The sequence below is a fragment of the Psittacula echo genome, assembly GCF_963264785.1.
Source record: "Psittacula echo genome assembly, chromosome: Z".
NCBI classification, from domain to species: Eukaryota; Metazoa; Chordata; class Aves; order Psittaciformes; family Psittacidae; genus Psittacula; species Psittacula echo.
In genome coordinates this window covers 54,824,348-54,849,406 of record NC_137742.1, presented here as the reverse complement: position 1 = coordinate 54,849,406, position 25,059 = coordinate 54,824,348, and the positions used below count along the sequence as shown (strand labels likewise).

At 40.4% G+C, this 25,059-nt stretch overlaps 1 protein-coding gene across 6 annotated transcripts in view; it reads right to left on the bottom strand.

Moving 5' to 3' along the window:
* The window catches only part of GAK (cyclin G associated kinase), a 78,109-nt gene that overhangs the window by 5,326 nt on the left and 47,724 nt on the right, over window positions 1–25,059 (bottom strand). For 3 of the 6 annotated variants that reach the window (XM_080636586.1, XM_080636589.1, XM_080636591.1), the window contains 9 exons: window positions 24,577–24,770; window positions 22,604–22,762; window positions 21,360–21,824; window positions 19,298–19,468; window positions 13,604–13,738; window positions 12,852–12,971; window positions 9,400–9,612; window positions 7,943–8,091; window positions 2,915–3,091 (listed from right to left, as the gene is read on the bottom strand). In XM_080636586.1, coding sequence (XP_080492712.1) covers window positions 2,915–3,091; window positions 7,943–8,091; window positions 9,400–9,612; window positions 12,852–12,971; window positions 13,604–13,738; window positions 19,298–19,468; window positions 21,360–21,824; window positions 22,604–22,762; window positions 24,577–24,770 — 1,783 coding nt within the window. Of the gene's footprint in view, window positions 1–2,741; window positions 2,877–2,914; window positions 3,092–7,942; window positions 8,092–9,399; window positions 9,658–12,851; window positions 12,972–13,603; window positions 13,739–19,297; window positions 19,469–21,359; window positions 21,825–22,603; window positions 22,763–24,576; window positions 24,771–25,059 lie in introns of those variants that run through there. The other 3 variants (XM_080636588.1, XM_080636587.1, XM_080636590.1) reach the window with 3 other exon arrangements.

Here is a 25,059-nt window from a genome sequence, read left to right as displayed (position 1 = left end):
CATAGCTGTCTCCAATCTTACCCAAAGTTTACCATGAGTATTTTAAACAAAGCCAAAGCCTTGGTTTCCTTACATTACTTCAAACTATTAGTACAATTTATAAATAACTGAAACTTAGCTAAAACCAGTTTCCAAGCTTCACATATACAGTTTTAGTTAGTATTGCTAATGACCAAATCCACTAATTTTTTTTTGTTTGTTGGCAGATCATGCAATAGTGTACAAGAGTAAAATTTAAACATTACTTAAGATAACTCTTTCTGGATGGGATTTCCTGGAGAAAAATCTGTTGCTGATCGATGACTGGAAAAAGGGAAATACAACCCCCATTTTCAAGAAGGGAAAAATGGATGACCTAGGGAATTACAGACCAGTCAGTCTCACCTCCGTGCCTGGCAAAATCTTGGAGCAGATTCTCCTGGAAGACATGCTAAGGCACATAAAAAACAACGAGGTGCTTGGTGACAGCCAGCATGGCTTCACTAAGGGCAAATCCTGCCTGACCAATTTGGTGGCCTTCTATGATGGGGCTATGGAACTGATGGACAGGGACAGAGCGGTTGATGTCATCTACCTGGACTTGTGCAAAGCGTTCGACACTGTCCCACATGACATCCTTGTCTCTAAATTGGAGAGACATCAATTTGATGGGTGGACCACTTGGTGGATAAAGAACTGGCTGGATGGCCACACACAAAGAGTTGTGGCCAATGGCTCGATGTCTGGTTGGAGACCGGTAACGAGTGGTGTCCCTCAGGGATCGGTGTTTGGACAGGTCTTGTTCAACATCTTTGTCGGAGACATTGACAGTGGGATTGAGTGCGCCCTCAGCAAGTTTGCCGATGACACCAAGCTGTGTGGTTCGGTTGATACGCTGGAGGGAAGGGATGCCATCCAGAGGGACCTCGACACACTTGTGAGGTGGGCTGATGCCAGCCTTATGAAGTTTAACCATGACAAGTGCAAGGTCCTACACCTGGGTCGGAGCAATCCCAGGCACAGCTACAGGTTGGGCAGAGAAGAGATTCAGAGCAGCCCTGCGGAGAAGGACTTGGGGGTGTTGGTCAATGAGAAACTGAACACGAGCTGGCTTCAGTGTACGCTCGCAGCCCAGAAAGCCAACCATATCCTAGGCTGCATCAAAAGGAGCGTGACCAGCAGGTCGAAGGAGGTGATCCTGCCCCTCTACTCTGCTCTCGTGAGACCTCACTTGGAGTATTGTGTGCAGTTCTGGTGTCCTCAACATAAAAAGGACATGGAACTGCTGGAACAAGTCCAGAGGAGGGCCACGAGGATGATCAGGGGACTGGAGCACCTCCCATATGAAGACACGCTGAGAAAGTTGGGGCTGTTCAGCCTGGAGGAGAGGAGGCTGCGTGGAGACCTCATAGCAGCCTTCCAGTATCTGAAGGGGGCCTACAAGGATGCTGGAGAGGGACTCTTCATTAGGAACTGTAGTAACAGAATAAGGGGTAATGGGTTCAAACTTACACAGGGGAAGTTTAGACTGGAAATAAGGAAGAAATTCTTTCCTGAGAGGGTGGTTAGGCACTGGAATGCGTTGCCCAGGGAGGTTGTGAATGCTCCATCCTTGGCGGTGTTCAAGGCCAGGTTGGATGAGGCCTTGGGTGACATGGTTTAGTGTGAGGTGTCCCTGCCCACGGCAGGGGGGCTGGAACTAGATGATCTTAAGGTCCTTTCCAACCCTAACTATTCCATGATTCTGTGATTGTGAATGATGTTAAGACTCAACAACATAGCACTTCCTGTATGTTTGCCTCCATACTCAGAGATAATACAGTCCTGATTCTCAGCCTATTACATAGCAGCCCTGCCTGTGGGCCAACGCAACTCCTGTGATTGGTAAAGATCCAGTCCCACAAGATGAGTGGTCATTTTTACAGGTTCTTTCCAACACAAAAGGGAAGCTCCAGAGCCTTCTCCAGTATCCTTCCCTTTCTTCGGCTGTTTGGCTTTTGCCAACTGTAGCAGTCCACAAACACTTTCAGGAACTGCTGAAGTGGACTCAAAGTGGCAGAAAAAAAAAAAAAAAAAAGAGGAAGAAAATGCCTCAAAGACCTGTGTTCTGGCACTGATATGCTATGGGACTTACAGAAAGCATCAGGAAGACCCCTACAATGGTGGAGGAAGCCACACAGCCAAGAACAGCAAAAGACAGGGGGGAAGGAAAGAACAAACAATGTCTTGTTTCTCTGTTACAGGTATAAGACACAGGACTTACGACTACTGCTGACTGAACCACCAGTGAAGGCAAGCCTGAAAATTCAAGCCAGGTATATTCAATACTTATTTTTATATCTAAAACACATCCTAGAACAATGACTCAGAACAAGAAGCTACCTTCATATGTTCGGAGACTAACAAGCAGCAATGGAGTGCATTAAGTATTTTTAAAAGACAACTGGAATGTCATTCGTCAAGTATTTTTCAACTGCTAATTTATTCTAGTAAAGTTCCCTTTTCTAGTTCCCAGTAAAGGAAGTTCATCAGGTTTTTTCCAAGCATTTTGCTGTGGCAGCCTCTGAGTCTTCATATACTGGTGAATAATCCTAAAACACCTGAAGTATCAGCTGGCATAAATAAAGCAGATTCCACTAATCAGCATTAAACCTGTCAGCAGTCAGAACCCAGCATAACTGACTTTATGGGATCTTTAATTTGTTAACATTTATTTGTTGACTTCTGTGCTGTCTCAGGATGACAAGCAAAATCCTGTACTACCTGAATGCAGTAGGACACCAAATTCAGCAGACAATGGAAGCAATGTGAAGAGCATCTAGGATGCTGATCAAGAAGCAAGTTTGCAGCAGCTGTCAGCGACTAGCACGGTGTGGTAAAAGCAGCTTGTATTCCTTCTAAAAAAATTAAAAAAAGATCAGAGGAACACACTCACCTTATCTGGATGAACTACAAGCACCGCTTTCCTGTAGTACTTCTTTACTTGTTCAGGAGTTACTAGATCTGCCATGCTGACTGGTTTCCACTTATTTTCCCCTTCCCAAAGCACTGTATGAAGAGTGGATATTAATGCTCTGATATTTCTCTCCTTTCCTTCAATCCATTCAAGAATCTGGGAAAAATAGAACATATAGCAATGAATACAGCACTGTAAGCATTCTCAGTCTGTCCAGAGACATAACCTTCACTACGTACAAGACTACAAGAGCAAGACTCAAGTACAGTTGTCTTGCTGCATTAGACCCCAGGTCCAAGTGTCTCACTATATTCTTTTTTCTGGCATTCAGATCATTAGCCACCCAAAGTGAAATTTTGCATCTGCCGCTAGGGTGTAACTCATTATTATTAGTTTATTGCAGATATTGAGTCATTGCAAGAGAAATTACTGAGATGGTTACACATTAGAAAACCCTGCAAAAATAATGACAGAGAATTGACAGAGTAATCAAAAACATCTGTTATGATTACATTAATTCCTTGTCAGGGCACAACACTGATTTACTAAAATTCTTCCCTGATCTGTATGAAATTTGCAGGTCACATATATTAGTAGTTAATATTTACTTAAGTAACCTACAGGGGTGCACAAACTAAAGTGTTTTTTCAGATACCCCCATGAAACTCAATTAGAATAACTGGCCATTTCACAGACTTTAAAAACACTATTCAAGCCTCTATGATACGGTAATACAATGTCCTCACTGAACACTGCTTTACATAATATGAAAATCTCTGCTCTCTGTCGGCAATCAGTATGGTAAACAAAAATCTCTATTTCCATTTATTGTGATTTGTGTTAAAAAGTATCCAGGCAAGCTCTGCACACTCTCTTCAGGTAAAATACTCTGTGAAAACAGGTTTCAGCATCCCTCAAATTATTTTACAAGATTTTCTAAAGCACCATACAGACGACAGCCTCTCAATTATGCTTTATCTGTAGGACGAATTACCACTTCTAACATCAAAAAGAAAAGAAGGGTAGTTGTAGTGGGAGACTCGCTTCTAAGGGGAACAGAGGGTCCCGTATGCCGGCAGGACCCAATCCACAGGGAGGTTTGCTGCCTTCCTGGGGCCCAGATACGGGAGATCACCGAGAGACTTTCTGGGTTGATTAGGCCCTCTGATTATTATCCACTGCTGATACTCCAGGCTGGCAGTGATGAGATTGAAAGGAGGAGTGTTAAGGCAATTAAAAGGGACTTTAGGGTACTGAGTCAGGTGGTTGATGGGGCAGGAGCCCAAGTGATCTTTTCCTCGATCCCTTTGGTGGCAGAAAAATTTAATGAATGGAACAGGAGAGCCCACATTATTAACAAGTGGCTCAAGGGTTGGTGTCGTCGGCAGAACATTGGGTTCTTTGACCATGGGACAACTTTTACAGCACCTGGCCTACTGGACACGGATGGGTTGCATCTCTCTGTTAAGGGTAGAAGAATCCTTGCTCATGAATTGGCAGAACTCATTGAAAGGGCTTTAAACTAGGTTTGAAGGGGGAAGGGGATGCAGCTGGGCTGACTGGAAGCAGGACTAAGGGTAATCAGCCTGGGTCAGTGGTGAAATCGGTGGATCAGCTGAGGTGCATGTACACTAATGCATGTAGTATGAGGAATAAACAAGAGGAGCTGGAAGCCATGGTGCAACAATATAGCTATGATGTAGTTGCCATCACAGAAACGTGGTGGGACGAGTCAAATAGCTGGAACATCGTATTGGATGGCTACAAGCCCTTCAGAAGAGACAGAAAAGGGAGAAGGGGTGGAGGGGTGGCCCTTTACATTAGGGAGGTCTTAGATGTTATAGGTATTGAAATTAATGATGATGAAGTTGAATGTTTATGGGTAAGAATTAAGGGGAAGGCCAGTAAGGCTGATATCCTATTGGGGGTCTGTTATCATCCACCCAATCAGAAAGAAGAAGTGGACAACTTGTTTTATAAGCAACTGGAGAATGTTTCTGGATCTTCAGCCCTTGTTCTTGTAGGCGACTTCAACCTACCGGATATATGTTGGGAATTTCATACAGCTCAAAAAAGGCAGTCCAGAAAGTTTTTAGAGTGTGTAGAGGATAACTTTCTGTCACAGCTGGTGAGCGAGACTACCAGGAGAGGGTCTATGTTAGACCTGTTGTTCACTAATAGAGATGGACTGGTGGGTGAGGTGAAGGTTGAAGGTTGCCTGGGGCACAGTGATCATGAAATTGTAGAATTTTCAATACTTAGGGAAATCAGGAAGAACATTAATAAGACCTATACCTTGGACTTCCGGAGGGCAGATTTTGGCCTGTTTAAGAGACTCATTCAGAGAATTCCTTGGGAAACTGCCCTTGAAAATAAAGGAGTTCAGGAAAGCTGGGTGTGCCTCAATACAGAGATCTTGAGGGCACAGGAAAAGTCTGTTCCTGTGTGCCGTAAGATGAGTCGACGAGGCAAGCGTCCAGCCTGGATGGGTACTGAGGTTATGAAGGAACTTAGAAATAAAAAGAAGGTGTATCATCTTTGGAAGGAGGGTAGGGTTTCTCAGGGAGTGTTTAAGGAGGCTGCTGGGGCATGTAGAAAGAAAATTAGGGAGGCCAAAGCTCAGTTTGAACTTAAATTGGCAACTTCCGTAAAGAATAATAAAAAAAGTTTTTATAAATATATTAATGGTAAAAGGAAGGGTAGGACTGATCTTTGCTACTTATTGGATGAGGCAGGAAACTTAGTAACTAAAGATGAGGGGAAAGCAGAAGTGCTTAATGCCTTTTTTGCCTCAGTTTTCAGTAGGAAGACACCTTGCCCTCAAGATAACTGTACTTTGGGGTTGGTAGGTGGTGTTAGGGAGCAGAATGGTCCTCTTGTTATTCAAGAAGAGGAAGTTAAAGAATTGTTGAGGCATCTGAACATTTATAAATCAATGGGACCAGATGGGATCCATCCCAGGGTGATGAGGGAGATGGCGGATGAGCTTGCAAAGCCACTCTCCATCATTTACCAACAGTCGTGGTTCACTGGTGAGGTTCCAGATGATTGGAAGTTGCCCAATGTGACGCCCATCTATAAAAAGGGTAGGAGGGAAGATCCTGGTAATTACAGACCAGTTAGTCTGACCTTAGTGCCGGGAAAGTTAATGGAAAAGTTCATACTGAGTGTTATTAAGCAGCACTTAAGAAATGGCCAGGGTATTAGACCCAGCCAGCATGGGTTTATGAAGGGCAGGTCATGCTTGACTAACTTGATTTCCTTTTATGATCAGGTGACCCGCCTGGTGGATGTGGGAAGGGCTGTGGATGTTGTCTCTTTGGATTTCAGCAAGGCTTTTGACACTGTCCCCCATAACATACTTCTGGAGAAGTTAGTAGCTCATGGCTTGGACAGGAGCACTCTTTGCTGGGTCAGTAACTGGCTGGATGGCCGGGCCCAGAGGGTGATGGTGACTGGTGTTGCATCCAGCTGGCAACCAGTCACCAGTGGTGTCCCTCAGGGGTCTGTGCTGGGACTGGTGTTGTTCAATATTTTTATTGATGACATGGATGAGGGTATTGAGTCTTTCATCAGTAAGTCTGCAGACGACACTAAGCTGGGAGCTTGTGTCGATTTTTTGGAAGGAAGGAGGGCTCTGCAGAGAGACCTGGATAGGTTGGATAGATGGGCAGAATCCAATCAGATGAAATTTAATAAGTCTAAGTGCCGAGTCCTACATTTTGGCCGTAAAAACCCCTTGCAATGTTACAAGCTGGGGACAGTGTGGCTGGATAGTGTCCAGGTAGAAAGGGATCTGGGGGTATTGGTGGATGGCCAGTTGAATATGAGCCAGCAGTGTGCCCTGGTGGCCAAGAAGGCCAATGGTATCCTAGCCTGCATTAGGAATGGTGTGGCCAGCAGAAACAGGGCGGTTATTCTTCCCCTGTACTCAGCACTGGTGAGGCCGCACCTTGAGTACTGTGTCCAGTTCTGGGCTCCTCAGTTTAAGAAGGACGTAGAAATGATTGAGCGCGTCCAAAGGAGGGCTACGAGGTTGGTGAGGGGCTTGGACCACAAGCCCTACAAGGAGCGACTGAGAGAGTTGGAGTTGTTTAGCCTGGAGAAAAGGAGACTTAGAGGTGACCTTATCACTCTCTACAACCTCCTGAAAGGAGGTTGTAGACAGGTGGGGGTTGGTCTCTTTTATCAGGCAACAACTGATAGAACGAGAGGACACAGTCTCAAACTGCGCCAAGGAAGGTACAGGTTGGATATTAGGAAGAAATTTTTCACAGAAAGAATAATAAAATATTGGAACGGTCTGCCCAAGGTGGTGGTGGAGTCTCCATCCCTGGATGTGTTTAAAAAGAGATTGGATGTGGTACTTGGTGATATGGTTTAGTCGAGGTGTAAGGCATGGGTTGGACTCGATGATCTTGAAGGTCCCTTCCAACCTGGTAATTCTGATTCTGATTCTGACAAAACTGAAAATATACTAATATGTGATGTTATCAGTGAGTGAGTAATACATCAAAAAACCTTAACAGCCTACCAGGTAACACCCCACAGACTGCTTCTATAGCTCATCTCCAGAACTGCATCTTTTAGTAATTTCTTTGGACAGTAGCAGCACTTGTTAATGGTAAATGCAAGTTAACGGTCACCCTGGAGACAGCTATTCTCACCTGCCTGTTTTTCAAAACAGTAGTTTTGTATTATCAGCCATATCTAGCTACAAGAAATGGGCTCTGACAGGAAAACAGGTTCTTAAATTCTCCAAGCTTAGCTGAAACAAACAAAAAATTGCATCCCATCCTAATAATTTTTGTGTTGTTGCCACTGCTGTTTCATTGCCAACTGACTCTTGTTCATGCTAATTAACTTCTACAGTCATATGATTTAAATACAGATAAAATTTCATTCTGCTTTATCAATTTGCTGTTAGTCACTGTATCTTCTCTTCTGGTATCAGCAGTTTTAAGCTTAAGCTGAGATTTTATTTAACTAAAAAACTCTTAAACAAACCTTGAGTTTCAAGGGGTCCATATCTTTAGACATTTCTTGTTTCCTCATCTCAGCAATGGTCTTTGGTCCCTTTTTATCAGATTTAGCTGAAAACCCTTGATTAGATAAGAGATCCTCAAAGTCATTTTCTGAAACTTTTGGCTTTTGACCTATGGAAGGAGAATGAAAAGTTACATAGGAGAATATATTAATGGGGGAAATACATTGCACTTACATACACCTGTATGACATTTCTCACTATCATGATAAATATTCTTTAGTGGCTTGATAAACTCCACAAAATTAACAGAAGGACAGGAATAAAGGGATCACTGATGTGCTTTCAGTCCAGCAAAACAAATAGCTGCGTTTGACTATTTGCATGTCTTTTGGGATTTTTGGGGGGTTTTTTGTTTGGGTTTTTTGTGTGTTTTTTTTTTTTTTTTCCCCCCAAAAAAAAACCTGAGTAGATTAGAGGGAGTACCCATCTACCTATTCATGATTTTGGAAATGGTTCCATTTTTCCACTATAAAGTAATTTTAACTTCCGTACAGCAGTTTGTCAAGTGACCATATACTTCATACTCTAGTCAGAAGTATGCAGTCAACATTTAAGTATGCCAAAACTTAAAAATACCAATAAAATATCAATGAAATATCAGTATCAATAGTCATTATAGAACCAAAAAATTTCAGAGAACTGTAGAATAACAATTCTGAAGAGACCTCTGGATGTCACCTAGTTCAGTCCCCACTCAAAACAGGGACAACTAGGCAATTTCTCAGGTCCCTGTCACAGTATCACAGTATGCTAGAGATTGGAAGGGACCTCAAAAGATCATCTAGTCCAATCTCCCTGCCGGAGCAGGAACACCTAGATGAGGTTACACAGGAATGTGTCCAGGCGGGTTTTGAATGTCTCCAGAGAAGGAGACTCGTCGTCCAGTTGAGGCCCACCCGTTTTCAAGAATGAGGAATCACAACAACCCTTGCATCGTTTCAGCATTTCATCATGCTAAAGAAAATTGATATTTTCTTCCCTGTTCTCCAATCAGACTCTCCTGTGCTGCAGCTCACACCCCCTGCCTTTCCATCCTGCCCATCTCTTTCCAGATACAGATCAAAAGAATAATTTCAACCTTTGGAAGTACCTGATGTTCATTTATATGCTAATTAAATAAAGGGAGGCATAATCCTAATATCAACACACCAGAAAAATATTTTTTTCCAAGAATGTAGATGAGCCCCTGTCTATCCCTATACCTCTAGGTTTGCCTGTTCAGCTGGAACATCTTACAGGACTGGTTCTAAAACTGATTCCGCCTGCTCCCATTTCACCACTGTTTGAAACACAAGAATTTCCAGTAAGTTTAACCTTAAACTAAGACTAGCTACTATTCCTCAGCTAGGAAGAATGTTGCATCTTTTTACTGTGTGTATCACAAGCACCATTATAAGTAATGTTTCAGAAAACTCACCAAAGCTTGGGGTTCTGACTCCTCTTTCTTCTCGTCCTCCAATAACACTGAAGTTTACTGTATAATTTGGTTTAGCTGCTGTGCTGGATTTAGGCTGAGATTGCCATGAAGTACTGTGTGGTTTTGTGGATTTCTGCCACTGATTTCCCACCTTCTGAGATGGAGCAGTCTTCTGACCAAAGCCACCAGTCAAGAGTCCACTACTGGAGGAACCTAACAATAAATGCTAAATTATTTGTTCAGCTCAGTATCTGTCACCTGTTTAACACAAGACAGACAGTTTTGTCTTGACATCTACCATAGTGTGTTACTACAGTGTCACTACAGTGATATCACTATACAAGAGAAAGTGTAACAGAAAAGTGTAAAATGAAGTTAGGAGTCTCATTAACAAGTAACTTGGATGGCAGGAGCTAGAGCCATTACTGAATTCATTACACTTCAACATCTGTTAATAAGCAGAGGACACGGAAAAAGTAATCATACGATCAAGAAAGTGTTAAGATAAATAGTGTTTTCAAGTGAATGCTTTCGAAGTCTAGTGATTTCTTGCACTACTGTTTAAGAAAGATGAGGTTATTCTACAGCAACACTAGCAGGGGATATTGCACATGGGCAAAAAAGCACTGAAGCCTGCAAGAGACACTGTTGTAATCACCCTGATGTGATCTATAGGCCTTTATCAACAAATATGGACTAAATTTTTAGCATCCCATTTCCCTTTATTAAATCAGTATGAATAACACTGAGTACTGCAGAACAGAGAAAAGGCCCTGTGTGTTCTTCCAGAGTAGCAGGTGAAGCTGCTAAGAAATGTAAACAAATAGAGCAAAATGCAAACAAATCATCCTTTTAAATTCATTTTTCAGCTTTTTGTCTCACTGATAAGAATAAGCATGGTTTTGGTGGGGTTTTTTTATTATAAACCAAGCTACCATTAAATTGCCCTTGACTGACTTCCTTTGGAAAGACTCTTAGAAACTCAGTTCCCTTGACAACTTGCTTATACGTGGCATGTATCCATCACAGGATAAAAATAGCATGGTTGAATTTAGATACATCTAAATTTTTTGGAAGAGAAACATATTACACACTTACGGCATCCTAAAACAGATTAAGACCTCTCCATGTTAGAAGAATTCCCTAAAAACGAACATGAATTCAAGACTAGTGGTCAAATAAGGTTACACACCTGAAGCCTGCCAGAAAGTATAGTGAATGAAACAGTAACACTTCAAAAGAGAAGTCTTTATCACTTGGTCTTGAATGACAACTTTATGATCTCATCTTATTATTTCTTGGAGGAAGGAGAATTAGCATTTGCATCTCCACATACATTATTAATCAGCTGATGATGATTAACCTGACTTTCACCTAAAACACATGCCAAGCTAGTTTAAACTTGTTTTTACTTCCCACCCCCTTTTATTAACCCTAGAGCCTCAGACAGAAAGCACCCAAGCTTATCTGTGTATACCTAGCAATGTGAACTCAGTTTCCTCTTTCAGCTCCTCAGCTCTCCTGATAGCTCTCTTTTGTGGCTGCTGCTGCTCACACTCATAATAGCTTACACATGAGGATGGTCCCCAGGACCATGTACAGGATACCATACTAAGCCTCTAAATGCCACACCTGATTAAAACTTACTATTGCAATGCAATACCTGATAAAATCTAGAATTGCACTGTTTTTTCATGAAAACACACAACTGCATTGTCAACTCAGACTTTGTTCGCTTCTAATTTGTGGAAATTTACAGAAAAAAGATCCCTGATACTGGTCAGAGTATATGACCTCATACACTGAAAAAACAATCTAATTCTACTACTCTTTCAAGGAATTCTACATTCATTATTTCACTGTTCAAGGCCAACCAATTCTTCCTGTAAGACAAGCCAATGCCTCACTATCATCAGTAACTTTCAGCATCACTCTCCTACTTTCTGCTACAAGATTATTCCTTGAAGAGTGTAAAACTATGACAGAACACTACTGGCATCCTACGACAAGCCTAATACACTACTACTAACTACCTTTAGCTATAGTTTGCTTTCTGTTTACATAGCATTCCCAATATAAGTAGCTTTCACTCTCATAACTCTTCTTCCAGAGTAACGACTTGTATGTGAAGGCCAAAAAAGTCCGTCAAAAAATACAACAGTCTAAACTCCCGTTCTTACAATTCCCAGAAGATTTAGTTCAAGCCCGAATGTGGCTAATTTTAAACAGAGTTACTTTTCCTATTGAAAGTTAACTAACAGAACTAATGAACTGATCTAAATCCTGCTAAAAACAGTACAGGTTCTTTCACTGGTTCAGTGTGTGCTATACCTACATCTCCAAGTCAAAGATGATTTCTTTCTTACTGCTACACTACAGATTTAGTATGTTCATATTAACCTTAATTATTGAACTAGAAAGTTCATGTAGATTTTTTTACTACTGAGCCACCTTATTGGTACTGCTTCAACACTAGAATTTTGTGAGTAATTACACACAGGCAACACTAAGAAGTCAAACACTGTATGTGACCTTGTGTTTATTTCAACAAGAGGGTGATCAATTCAATACAAATGGTAACTGCCAAGGCAATAGGATAAAACCCTCTATGAGCTTCAGGCTAAAGGAAAAGAACACTCCTGCAATTCTGCAACTAAGCAACTACAGGCTGTTCCAAATCATTCCTTGGATTTCTGGTGGCTAGTCACATCAAACAGCAACAAATCAGCCATTTGCTATTATGGCAGTGAGGTCCTGAAATGCAAGGACCTGTGCTCTTTCTATTGCCCTTAGTTTTTCCGCTGTTTAAGAATGCTGCAGGGCTAATTTCTGAGTCTGGGGTAAATGTAACATCCTGGGACAAATGTTAAACTACAATGTGTCTCATCTTCCATAACTTCTTGTGCACACCACTGCAAATTGACAAATGTTCATAATGCACAGGAATACCATGAGCAAGTACGGGCTTGATTTGTGTTCACACAAACACAACAGATTTGAGCAGCACAGCTATGAAAGCATACTGAATTCAAAGAAGAGTACTGAATAAAATGAAAACAACTGTCACTTTGTAACTAACAATTTAATTAAGTTTTCATTTATATCCTTCACAGATAGATCAATACTGATAAGAAACCTCATGTTCAGTTACTGGATCAGCAACCCCTTGTTTCTCTTACCTTCTGCAACTAGATTCTGAAAGCAGTAAATATTTCTACTGTTTCTAAATCACAGCTGTGGTTATTTTCTTAAATATTACTCTGGATGTTTCACAAAATCTCTGTAAAGATTCAGTCTTGTTGAGTCCACTCTCGGCAACTACCTCAAGCTGGTTGTTAACAATTTCAAGAAAACACTTTCCTTTATATAAGCTGTCAGTTACATTGACTGTTACATGAAGCAAATCAAACTGTAAGGGCATTAAGCATAGTCTCTTAAATGCAAGACCTTACCTGGAAGACTAGATCCAAGATTGGCAAGATCAGCAAAAGGATCAAAGTCTTGAGATTTTGCCTGGCTGAAAGACAGACCTGAAGACACACTGGACTGGCTCCCTGTGGTAAAAGCTTGACCTGCATAAGAAAACATATTACGTACTTGGTGTTATTTGGAAATTGAGAGAATGAATAAAAGTACTATTTCCACAACACCTTGTGTAAACCTCCGCAGCATTCTGTTCCATGACACCTTTTACCACAAGAATCACCATTACTATAGGGACTGTAGTGATAGGACAAGGAGTAATGGGTTAAAACTTAAACAGAGGAAGTTTAGATTGGATATAAGGAAGAAATTCTTTACTGCAAGGGTGGTGAGGCACTGGAATGGGTTGCCCAGGGAGGTTGTGAATGCTCCATCCCTGGCAGTGTTCAAGGCCATGTTGGACAGAGCCTTGGGTGACATGGTTTAGTGTGAGGTGTCCCTGGCCATGGCAGGTGAGCTGGAACTTGATGATCTTCAGGTCCTTTCCAACCCTAACTATTCTATGATTCTATAGACAACTGAAACTGTTTGGTTCTTCTGCTTTGAACTTAACTCAAAAACTACAAAAGTGCCTTACTAAACAGGCATTTAAGCACAAGAGCAGAGAGTCCTTTAAGCAACAAAAGGCATGAGGACATGTTAAGCAGTTTCAGGTGATTAAACTGACCAAGTCTGAAATATTCCTTATTACTTCTAACGTAAAGATTTAATTTCATAATACCTTCAAAAAGAGGCTTCAACTGTGGTGACGCTACATTGACAGATGCTGAGGAATCTGCCCAAGAATCCCATCCACCTAAAAGATCTGGGTGGCTCGTAGAAGATGGTATTTTAGGTGGCTCTGGTGTCAAATTTCCTACAGTGGAAAAAACAATCTTTTGATTATTCTTCTAAGAAAATGATTACAATAATGGATATTTTGCCAAAGTCAACAGAACTGTGAACCATATTGTCAGCTATAATGGCCAGCTACATGGCTTGCTTAAATTTCTCCATATCACAGTCACACAGTCTTAAAAAGGCCTCAGAAGGGTTTTACCACTGGAATCCCTTCATTTGTGTTTGAAACATCCCATGCACTTCACAGAAAGGATATTTTCATGCACCAGCAACACTATGAACTATGACTAGCTAACAGATGGCACGCTGTTGTTCCTGACAACGCAGTAAGTAACCAGAAGTCAGCAGTGCCTCATGAACTGGTGTTCCATATCACTCAGCAGTCTGGGTGGTACAGAGATGGAACCAGCTTACTTCAAACCGCAGGTTTGCCTACCTAAGGCCTCATCCGACAAACGGAGCTCTTGACAAACTAACATCCCCTTTAGGTTAAATACATGAACAAAGGCATGCAACTGAAGAGCAGGATACAGAAAGAGTGACAGATTCTCAGAAAAGACTGAGAATCACTACGTCCATGGAAAAAGCCATTTTTCTGCATGCAACACAAGACCACCACGCCAACTGCAAAAAGGTAATGAAACCGTCGCATTCAAAGGATGCAAGGCTGCTTCCACTAACTTCTAGAAAGAGTCACATCTAACACAGAGTTAAAACTTTCACCTCTGATGCTTGCAAATTATTCCACCTTCTCCCACACATAGTATGAGGCAAGCCATCCTCAGAGTGAGAGGTCCTAAGTATGGAACGCTCAAAAGCTTCAGGCCAGCTCCGTGCATTCCCTTTGAGCACAGCTTTCAGAGACTCAGTGAAGCAAGACAGCTTTTGAATGTAACTACCCCTTAAGTGCCATGACAACAGTCAGTGATAAAGGAGAGGTGGTATTTCAGCAAAACCAGTATGTTTAGTGGAGCTCTAAGACATTTTGAGGATCTATAGTTTGGAAAGCTAACCCAGCCACCCTTACACAAATAGTGCTATTCTGACGCTTTTGGATGTTTTCACTACTACATCATGGTTTTTCACTTCTCTTGGCTTCTCAACTTTACATTCTGAATATTGATACCAAAACACAGAAGCCATTTTATCTAATTTGAGGAAACAATTTGAAGCAAATTAAACATCTCCTCCACCAACTCAATCCACTAATCCTATTTATACTTAGATCTTACAGCTGCAAAGAGAACACATCAAATACTGCGCAACAGATGTCTGCCAAGAGCCCATATTACAGCCGAGTCCCCTCCGCTGCATGTAAAGGAAAATAGACTAAAATGGAGAGTAGCCATCAAAGTCTTCTGAAGGTATAGTACAATTTTTAGCCTTTTCTCCAGACTTAAGCTTCATCTCCTTGCCTTTGAAACTATCAACAAAACAGCAGTGTATTTGCCTCAGTACTCAGGACCCCAGCTATCTGCTACACAGCAGTGTCACTGGCTATAAACGTCAAAGTATCTGAAAGTGTATATTCATCAGTTTAAAAATCTGCTGTACCAGATGACACTCCAAACATTAAGCAGGCTTTGAATTAATATTAGTATTGATTTTAATCTAGAAATAATTTTAGCTTATTATCTCTGCTATTACAAGGTTTTTACAGGGCATGGGAAAATGAACCACCGTATACATAACTAACTACAGTAAAACCAAGTTGAGAGAAGTAAGACTAAAGTAAACTACAGCTAAATGCCTTCTGAAAGATTGAGAATACACTAGAGTAATCAGGTGTTTTATAACCACTGGCGTAAGAGCAGTCCAGTTCACCACTTCCCCCACCTTGAACAAAGCAAGGAGTAGTCTACTGCTATGCACACTCCTAAATGCACTATGAATAGCATAAGCTCACATACATCCACTACACTTCCATCAGAAAAATCTGAAACAATAGAGTACAGGAACATACTGAACAGAGAAGATGTTCCTCCTGGAACTGTTTATTATTACGCTATAGTATTTCTAGTTGTACAACTTAGGCATTACAATAGATTTTAACATTAAGAAATGGTATTATACATATTCTGATGAGGCATGACAAGACTACTTGCAGAATCCCTTGGTTTTGTAACCTGGCATACTAGAGTTCATACAGACACATCAAGGTAAAGGAGCAGAGTATTTCAAGAAAGGGTAAAACATGAAGCATAGCTAAATATTCCAGAAATTGAAGCAATTGAGATATTGGACAAGCAGATTCATTCCTGTTTGTCCCTTAAGTTCTTCATTACCGTGCTTATTTATAACCCTTATCCATACAGCAGCAAGCCACCTGAGGTCAGGGCACAGTCCTATACTAACACTGTTCAAGCCAAACTAAACTAAAAGTAAGATGGTGGTAATCTGATGACACTTTCCATTCTTCCCAAGATAAGAGACCTGCGTTTTACTATATCCTACACATAACTTCACATAAGGTTTTCTTTATTTAACTTATCTCTACAGGAAATCCTTTAATCACAGAGGACAACAGGATTTTCTGTGAACTAAGAGGCTGGTTTAGTATGATGCAAGGTTTTTTAACATAGTTTAAAGCCTGACCGAGAACATGGTTGTCACAGAAATTAACTTCTACTCAGGAGAAGACTTGAATTTCTTTTGATCACCTTCCACATCTCCTGCTGTCTTTTGATCAGATCATTCTGATACAGGGAAATACATACCTAACTCAACTTTTAGAGATGACCTGCTACTTGTATAGTCAAATGTTCTCAAAAATGCTCACTGAACAGATACCTATTAAAGAAAAGTGGATACTCCTCCAGCCTCTGACAATAGCTTGCTTTTGCAAGTGAGGCCACTTAAGAGCAGGTTACCAATTCTGAAGTGAACAGTCATTCCACCTAATAGCTTCTCTGTCAAATTAGTACAGCTTTTCAAAGAAAATTAAATTACCTTGTTAACACACTGCCATTAAGCAGCAAATGCTCAGAATTTTCATATTAGATGACAGAATTCCTTAACAGACTGGACATTCTTTAAGATCTATCTTTGCTACAAATTGAAAATACATTTCAAAACTCCTGTGCTTTTAAATTTCAAGCCACAATGAGAATTACAAACCTTGAATTCTAATTCTTGAACTTGTGTTCACTGAATCAGCTTTTCTCCTGGTACCTATAACTGTTTAGCAACTGTTTACTCCTGAAGAAAACTTATCACTGAAATTTTGTCCTAGACATTTATTCCTGCTCCAACAATAGCTTAACAGCTGAACATTGACAGTGGTCTCCTTGAGGATGCAGGTACATATTTATACAGTAGAAATTCACATTTATGTCTTTTTCCAATTTAAATTTGGTACATAAAACGGTTCTCTGATGTAGGGATTGGAGCACCTCTGGTACGAGGATAGGCTGAGGGTGCTGGTATTGTTTAACCTGGAGAATAGAAGGACTAGGGATGGGCGATCTTATCAATGTACATAAATACTTAACAGGCAGAAAAAAAGACTGAGCCAGACACTTCTTAGTGCTGCCCAGTGGAAGGACAAGAGAGGCAATGGGCACAAACCGAAACAGTTTCTTCTGTAAGTAGTCAAACACTGGCGCAGGTACTCCCTAGAGGTTGTACAGTCTGCATTCCCAGAAATAATGAAAACTGGCAAACACATGGTCATTAGCGGCCTGCTCTACTTGACCCTGCTTTGAGCAGGCCAACTAGTTAATCTCCAGAGGTCCCCGTCTCTGCAGTGGGGCAGATTTTGGCTGAGATGATACTCCACAGATCAATACTGATTAAATCCTCTAATGAATAGAAAAAAAAGTCTGCTTGGTAACCTCATGCAGTGACAACAACAGTGTCCTAACTAAAAGTTGCATAAAACTGGCAACTATGGAAGTACACAACTAAAAAAATACAGCTGTTACTATTTATACGATAGAACAAAATTGTTGCAAAGGAAGCAAAAGTGGGATCTCCTCAAGAGAATCAACCACAGCTGGAATATAATTGCTTAAATACATTATAAAGCAGGCAATCAGCTAGCTAACCTTGCATTTTTTGAAGAGGAAGCCCTCACCTCAGCCAGGCAAATACTGCATCTTTCTTTTAATCCAGTTTCTCTGTAGCTAACACTCAGACTGCATCACCCTGCAGGATCAAGCAGACCAACCGTCCAACAAGGAGGGGCAACTCAAAACCACATACAATAAGCTCTGGGAAGACGCTCCTGGATTCAGGTCGAGGGATCCAATACCACCATTCCTAACTACCTCCAATTTATATGTGGGGGTCTGTAGCAGTAGCCTCTGAGGAGAGGCCTGTACTGCTCTGTGCTGGACACAGCCATCTCCCAACAGACCCACACAGCTGAGGACAGAGCCCCTCGGCCAAAATGGGGGCACCTCTGGGGAAACACCAGGATTGACAGGAGTGAGAAAAGGATGAGAAACAGCCCTACAAACCCCAAGGCCAGTGGAACAGGAGGAAGAGCAGCTCCAGGTGCCAGAACATAGACTCCCCTGCAGCACATGGTGAAGACCACAGCGGAGCAAATATCCACACAGCAGCCTATGGGGGACTCCACACAGGTGGCACGCCCTGGATGAAGCTGCAGCCCATGGAAAGAGCCCATGTGACAGCAGCCTCCTGGTAGGAGCTGCAGCCCCTCGAGGACCCATGCTGCAGCAGTTTGTTCCTGAAGGACTGTATTCTAGAGACCCATCTTCTTGAAAGACTATCTCATGAAAAGGGCCTACGCAAGAGCAGCGGAACAGTGTGGGGATGAAAGAGCAGCAGAGAAGAAGAGCTGTTACAGCTTCCCATTCCTATGAGGAAGACCCACGCTTTTCTTTGAAAGACACATTTAAAAAGCAGCACCTCAGGCTCTACCACTCCATTATTTTTGCAAGGTTTCTTTTTAAAGAATGAGTATGCTTAGCAGCTCTATTTAGTAACACTTTGGAAATAATGTGCTTAGGATAGGATACGGGAAGACCAAATATACCAAAGCTTTTTGTTTACATTAATAGATGTTAAAATAAATGCATGAGGAAAAGGCTTCACCAAGAATACATCAGAGAAATTAAGCGAAACAAGATTAATGTATTACATAACATACTCCATAAGTATATTACCAGATTGCATTCAGGTCATGAAGGTCCAAGCAATCCTCAGCTTGCATTTTAAGAACTGGCTATACTATAACTTGACTTGCTCATTTCTCTTCCAAAGCTTCTAGAAAATCTTTAAAATCTGAATGCAAGCAAACTAGCAATCTGCTATCTAAAACTAAGTTCACAGGTGTTTGTATACCCTCAGCTCTAAGAGCTACAGAGGAAACAACAGCTCCTAACAGAAGCAATGCTAGAAATCCTCTCATCATAAATATTAGCATGACATTATACAGGATATGTTACTTCGTGCATTCATATCCACATTCCCAGAACATGGAACTAATTAAAACAGTAGTCACAACAAGTGGATCTATTAAGGCACTAATCCACCCTGACTAAGCTGAAAGGCAAATGCACAAAACAGCAGAAACTGTTGAGAAACAGAACACCAGAAGCACACTTACCTAAATTCAAGAAATCTGAGCTGGAAGAAGGCGGAAGTGAACTGTGTGCAGAAGGAACTGTACTAGATGTAGATGTTGAAGTCGGATGAAGGAAGTCCCCGAAGAGGTCTGGACCAGACAAGGCTTGATTGTCTGAACGTGATGACATTGTGAATGGGTCAAAAGGATCAGCTAAAAAATAAGGGGAGGGGGAAATCAAAAACAAAACAAAAACAGAACAAATTTTAGAACAAACAAAGTTGATAAAGCCTTAGTCCTCTGGGGGCACAGACAAAAGTTAGAGCTCATGCTGATAACCGCAGCAGCTTTCTGAGAATTTTTCATGGCAGTTACCACCTGTCCCCTTCCTTTAGACATCTGTACTTTCATGTTGATACAAGAAGTATTTCAGTCATGTACTATATGCACAGCTATGTCTTCAAACACAAATCCTTATCAAGACTGCATACATTCAATAACATTATTCATCATCCACGTAAGACACCTTAAGTGAGTGATTGGCTGCATAAAATAGAAGAATTACATTTGTTAAATGCTTTATAATGTCAAATCTCTGGAGAGTTTAAACAAAACAGACTACTAAACTACTAAAAAGTATATTAAGTAAAACATTCATACTACCATTTTGACTCGAAGGCATTGGTGACTCTGGGGCAGAAAGCATGTCAACCCAAGACTGAAAGCCAACAGAGGCAAGCCTTTCAACAGGTCTCTAGTGATCACAGTGAAGAAAAAAAAGTAATTGGAAGAGTATTTATAGCATGAGACAACACGTGACAGTCAGCTGGAATTACGGCTTGTGATCCTCCCGCTTCTGCTGCCCCCTAGGATCAAAATCGTCAAGAGCCCAGGGACTCCTGCCAGATTCACTTAGATGCTGAAGAGAAGGAATAATCCTGCCACAGTGTGCTAGCACATTCAGGTGTGATGATCACATTGTCCAAGACTCAGTATCACTTCAGAAAAACAAACCCTGAATTGCCATCGAGCTATCTACTACAGCACCGCATGTACACAAAACCTCAAGTACAAGTTTGATGTGAAAATGAAAATACCACAGTGGCCAAATATTCTTACTTCTGTATCTCTTATCCAATTCAAAAGTAGTTAGATACATACAGGACTACTGTCCAGGTGGTTCACGGAGAAAGGCATAAAGAAAAAAAAGCCATAAGGCTTCTCTTACAGGCTTTTGAGAATGTAAGAAGAAAGATAAATTGATTTCACATTGACCACAGTGATGAAAAGCAATACTGAACTGCTTCAAAAGAAAGTAATATTTGAAATAACCTAAATTCTCCACAAAAATACTCTTCAGGTGTATGTAGGTTAAAGTTTTTAGACCAAATAAATTATCTTTGTGCAAATAAACTAAACCTTGGAAGTTTCCCAGATTCTTTGACTAATATCCTCCAAATCCGTTCAAGGCAGGCAGAGAATTGCTAGTCTCAAAAGTTTAGTCGTGTGACAATGACTCAGCTATCCACTGGAAAGAGGAAGAGAACCTCTAAAGTAAAACACCTTGTTTTAAATACCAAATACCTAGCAGTGTGTAACATTGTCTTTCAGGGTACAGACCTGCCAACAACATCAGTAAATCCAGCAAGAAAATGCTTTCTAGCAGTATGCTACTGGTCTGAGCAGTAATCTACAGGATTTCCAGCTCCCTAGCAGTCTTAAATGATTAACACTCAAAAATCCCACACAGACATTTGACTTAAAGCAGCACAGCTCTGTACTACATCTAATGCTATTGCTTATATAATGATGTTTGTATGGAAATTGTTTAAGAACACTGAATCTCCTTTAAATTCTAAATTTGATTCTTTTCTGTTTACACAGTTTACAGCTAATAGGATATTGGCAACATAACAAAATACCCAGATAACATACAGCAATTTCTCTCCTTCATGCAGTAGAAGCATCTATTCTATGCAGATTCTTCCTACAGACCCATGTCTTCACTGTACCAATCAAAACACAGGACTCATTTTCTAAGCACAATGCAAGCAGCAGTTTTCACCTGTTGGCCAGCCAGAGTACTGATGTTAAATTTACATACCTGAAGACATGGCTGCTGCTGAAGAGGTACCCTGAGTAGCAGTTGGACACTGACTGCTGAAAAAGAAATCTGTTCCTTGTCCAAGAAGATCCCCAGTGTGCTCTTGTGATGCGTTACCCACAAACAGATTGTTCAACAAGTCCGCATTACTTGATGAAGAATTTTTTTCTGAGACAGGTTGTTTCTGTTGTACTGAAATATCAGAGTCTAGTCCCAGTAAATCTACATTTTCTTCAGGAAAAGATTTTTGTACTGGTGCAGATGGAGCTTCAAAACTGGCTTCAAAAAGCAACTCTCCTTCTGGAGTAATAGAGTCTTTTTCACCAATGCTTACTGCACTTTCTTCACTTGGAAATGTAGCGAATTCCTCATCTGAAGGCTCACTCTCCTCCCTATCATCAGACAGTTGAACACGATCGTTTTTAGATGAACTGTCCTCTATTCCACTTTCTGGACTTTTCCCTTCTTGAATAAAAAGAAAAAACATGTTTAGACTACCAGGATTCTTCTGCCAACTAGAATAAGCACAGACTTAAATGGTAAGATCATGTGAGGTCAATCCTTAATTAATTAAAGCTCACAAAAGAATTGATAAAAAAAGAATTAACTGCTGCCTACCACCTCTTTGTACAAGGCAGGCAAACGGGCAGCTCACTACCAAATTTGCTACTCTGCAAGGACAGGTATTGCGGATTTTTTCAAAACGAAACTGACTTCGACATTCATCTCAGAACACCATACCACTTACGGCTTACAAGATTACACACTAACTGCTGCTTTACTCAGTGACAGCATTCAATGACAGCAGAAACAGTTACTGACATTTTTGTCATCAAAGCAGAACCCAGAAGGAGGGCTTACACACACACCACAAAGTTAAGTTTTCTCAGTCCATACACATTGATACAGAGCCCACTGGTTAGTCTACTTTTCCTGTTCCTCAGCCATCGCAAGTGGAGCTATGGGAATACAAAGGCTTCCTTGCAGACTTTTGAGGTTAAGATTACTGGAGAAGAAGAAAAATTCAGCTTAGAATTTAAACTACACACAATACCAAAAATTGTTACTCGCTGTTTATTGAAGTGGAACGGCCACCTGGGAACCTGCAGAGCTCACTCTTTAAGTAGCTTTTTCTCATGTTCTGCTGAAATAGTGACTCTGCTGCATAAGAAGGCTTAAGCACTCACTGGAAGGTGTACAAGGCAACAATATGACAGATAGTTACTTCAGAGGAAAACATGTACCTTTCCAGTCCAGAGAATGAAAGAAGTTATTTGCATCAGTACTACTGCTGTGTGGGGATTCTGTATCAGTAGGTGCACTTTCTGAAGATTGCTCTAGCTGAGATACTTCTGCTTCATATTGTGCAGTTGAACCTGGTTGTCTAGGCAGCTCTGGTTTCCCTGTAACATAGATTTTAAACCAAAACCCTTAGACAGAGACTTCTAGAACTCAATCCTGGTCCTAGCAGTTGCCTAGACTACAGCAAGACAACTGTCTCAAAGTATCCATTGCTCTGCAATGCCAAAGTTATGCTCCCAGCTCCTATTTGAAATTAGCATTATTAACTTTGTTTCAACTTCAAAAGCTGGTGAAACCATAACAACAACATTTAATTAAATCAGACTCATAGCAAAACACTGAAATATTTTATTTATGTTTGCAGGGAAATGTAATTAACACCTCACTTGTACCAACCTTCCCCTAAAATATGCAAGTGCTGTGAACAATGTCTGCAATAAGGAACAGAATATCAGAAAAGAGCAAATGCAGCTATAGGGAGACCCCAGAGTATACAGCCAGAGAAGAACACGGAGCTGTTAAACATCTAAAATGAATTAATACACTGTGTGCTACGATTAACTACTCCTCACATTTCTTATTTTACCTACTACTGTATCACCTCTCAAGAAGAAGGCTTCCTCATGGCAAGTAAGAAGACTTCCTAAATTAGTAAGTGTAGAACCACTCTTTGAAAAGAATAGAATGAATGCCTGGGAGAAAATTATGTGTCTAAATCTAAACTGGCAGAACACTTCACCTTCCTTTCACATACTCAGCTATCACTTACCGAGATGCTGAAAAATATAGTCTGCCTTAGAAAACAGGTATGAATGATCATGATTAATGAAATATTGGAAATTACATTTTAATAAGGCAAGTTTTATAAAACCTGTTCACAGCACTTGTTCTTGTCCTATTCCCTTCCCACTAGTTTTAAGAAGTATTTTCAGTGGAATTTGAAACTCTTATATTTCATTTATAAATCAGAAAATGAAAATGACTTAAAAATAAGATTTATTTTTAGAGATCTGCATTATCAGTGAAACAACTTTAGCGAGATGTGAGGTATGTTCAGAAATTTTTTTTAAATCCCTATAAACTAAGTTAAATAGAAAATCACCTAAATCATAACATGAACCAAACATATGATTCTAAAAAAGCACGTAAGAGCAGCAACCACCTTGTAGCAAAAAAAAAAAAAAGTAATTAAGATGTACCATATTAAGGGGCAGAAAGTAAGAGCTTATGTATGGTATACTAAAATCACTACAGTAATCTCCATCATGCTTTTTATTCTGGAAGCAAAGATAAGGGTTAAGGGCTTTAACGAAAATGTCAAAGCTAATTACTGATACCAGGAGAACAAAGATATTGAACAATATTAACTGGAATTAATGAAGGCATCTACAAATGAATCACAGAATATGTAGAATTAAAAAAAAAAAAGAAATTAAACATCTACTAGACCACATTAGAAGAAGTTTAGGAACTGAATTACAGCATTACTTTGCTGTACATAAAGACCTCAATAAAAACATTTTTAGTGAAGACCATTTGTGAGGAATGCTCAGATGATTTTAAGTGAAAAGATAATGGTGTCAGTTTAGCCAAATATAGTTCTTTCAAGACTTGTTGCCTACAAAACCTGGCTATCACAATTTCATTTGCTACAATCCCTGCCAGTAGCATATTCATAGCTTTAAAGCCAGCATATGTAATGACAGTGGAAGAAAGACAAAGATAATAATAATCCATTATTGAAAGATAATTCATACTCTTTCATGCAACGCAAACTTTTAACTCATATTTACAAAAAAACCCACCTTTTAGAATTCTTTCACTTAGAGAAACATCAGAAATTAAATAAAATCCTTCAACACTAAGTACATTAGAATCTTTGTCATATTATATAGTTTTTCAGGAGAATCATTACCAAATTTGGATAAAATCTCTTGTTGTTCCTCTCGGGTGGAGAAAAGGATCTTGGGATTCAGTCCCTTTATATTCATGTTATCCCACGGTGGCTGCTCACAGCTAGGTCTGTCTCTGGGCTCCACCTCTACTTCCAGATTGACTTGAAACAAATCAGGATATTTTTCTTGTATGTCACAGGCATCCAGATCATACCTGCAAAGATGTATACAAGTAGATTGTTGGTACTGACAGCTAACTTGATTAAACTCACTGAAGTCCAAGACAAAATGTCAAAAAAAGAAAAAAAATAGTATAAGGCTTAAAACACACTGTATTTGTTTACTTGTTCCATATAGTTTAAATGGGTGGTATTTTGGTACAGAACTTTTTTGTATTATGAACAAACCTTTAGTTTCCTTGGGGTAAGAAAACAGAAGAATCTTATTGCAGTCAAAGTCATTACTTTCTACATTGACTATATTCCTGCCCTGCCATATGTTGG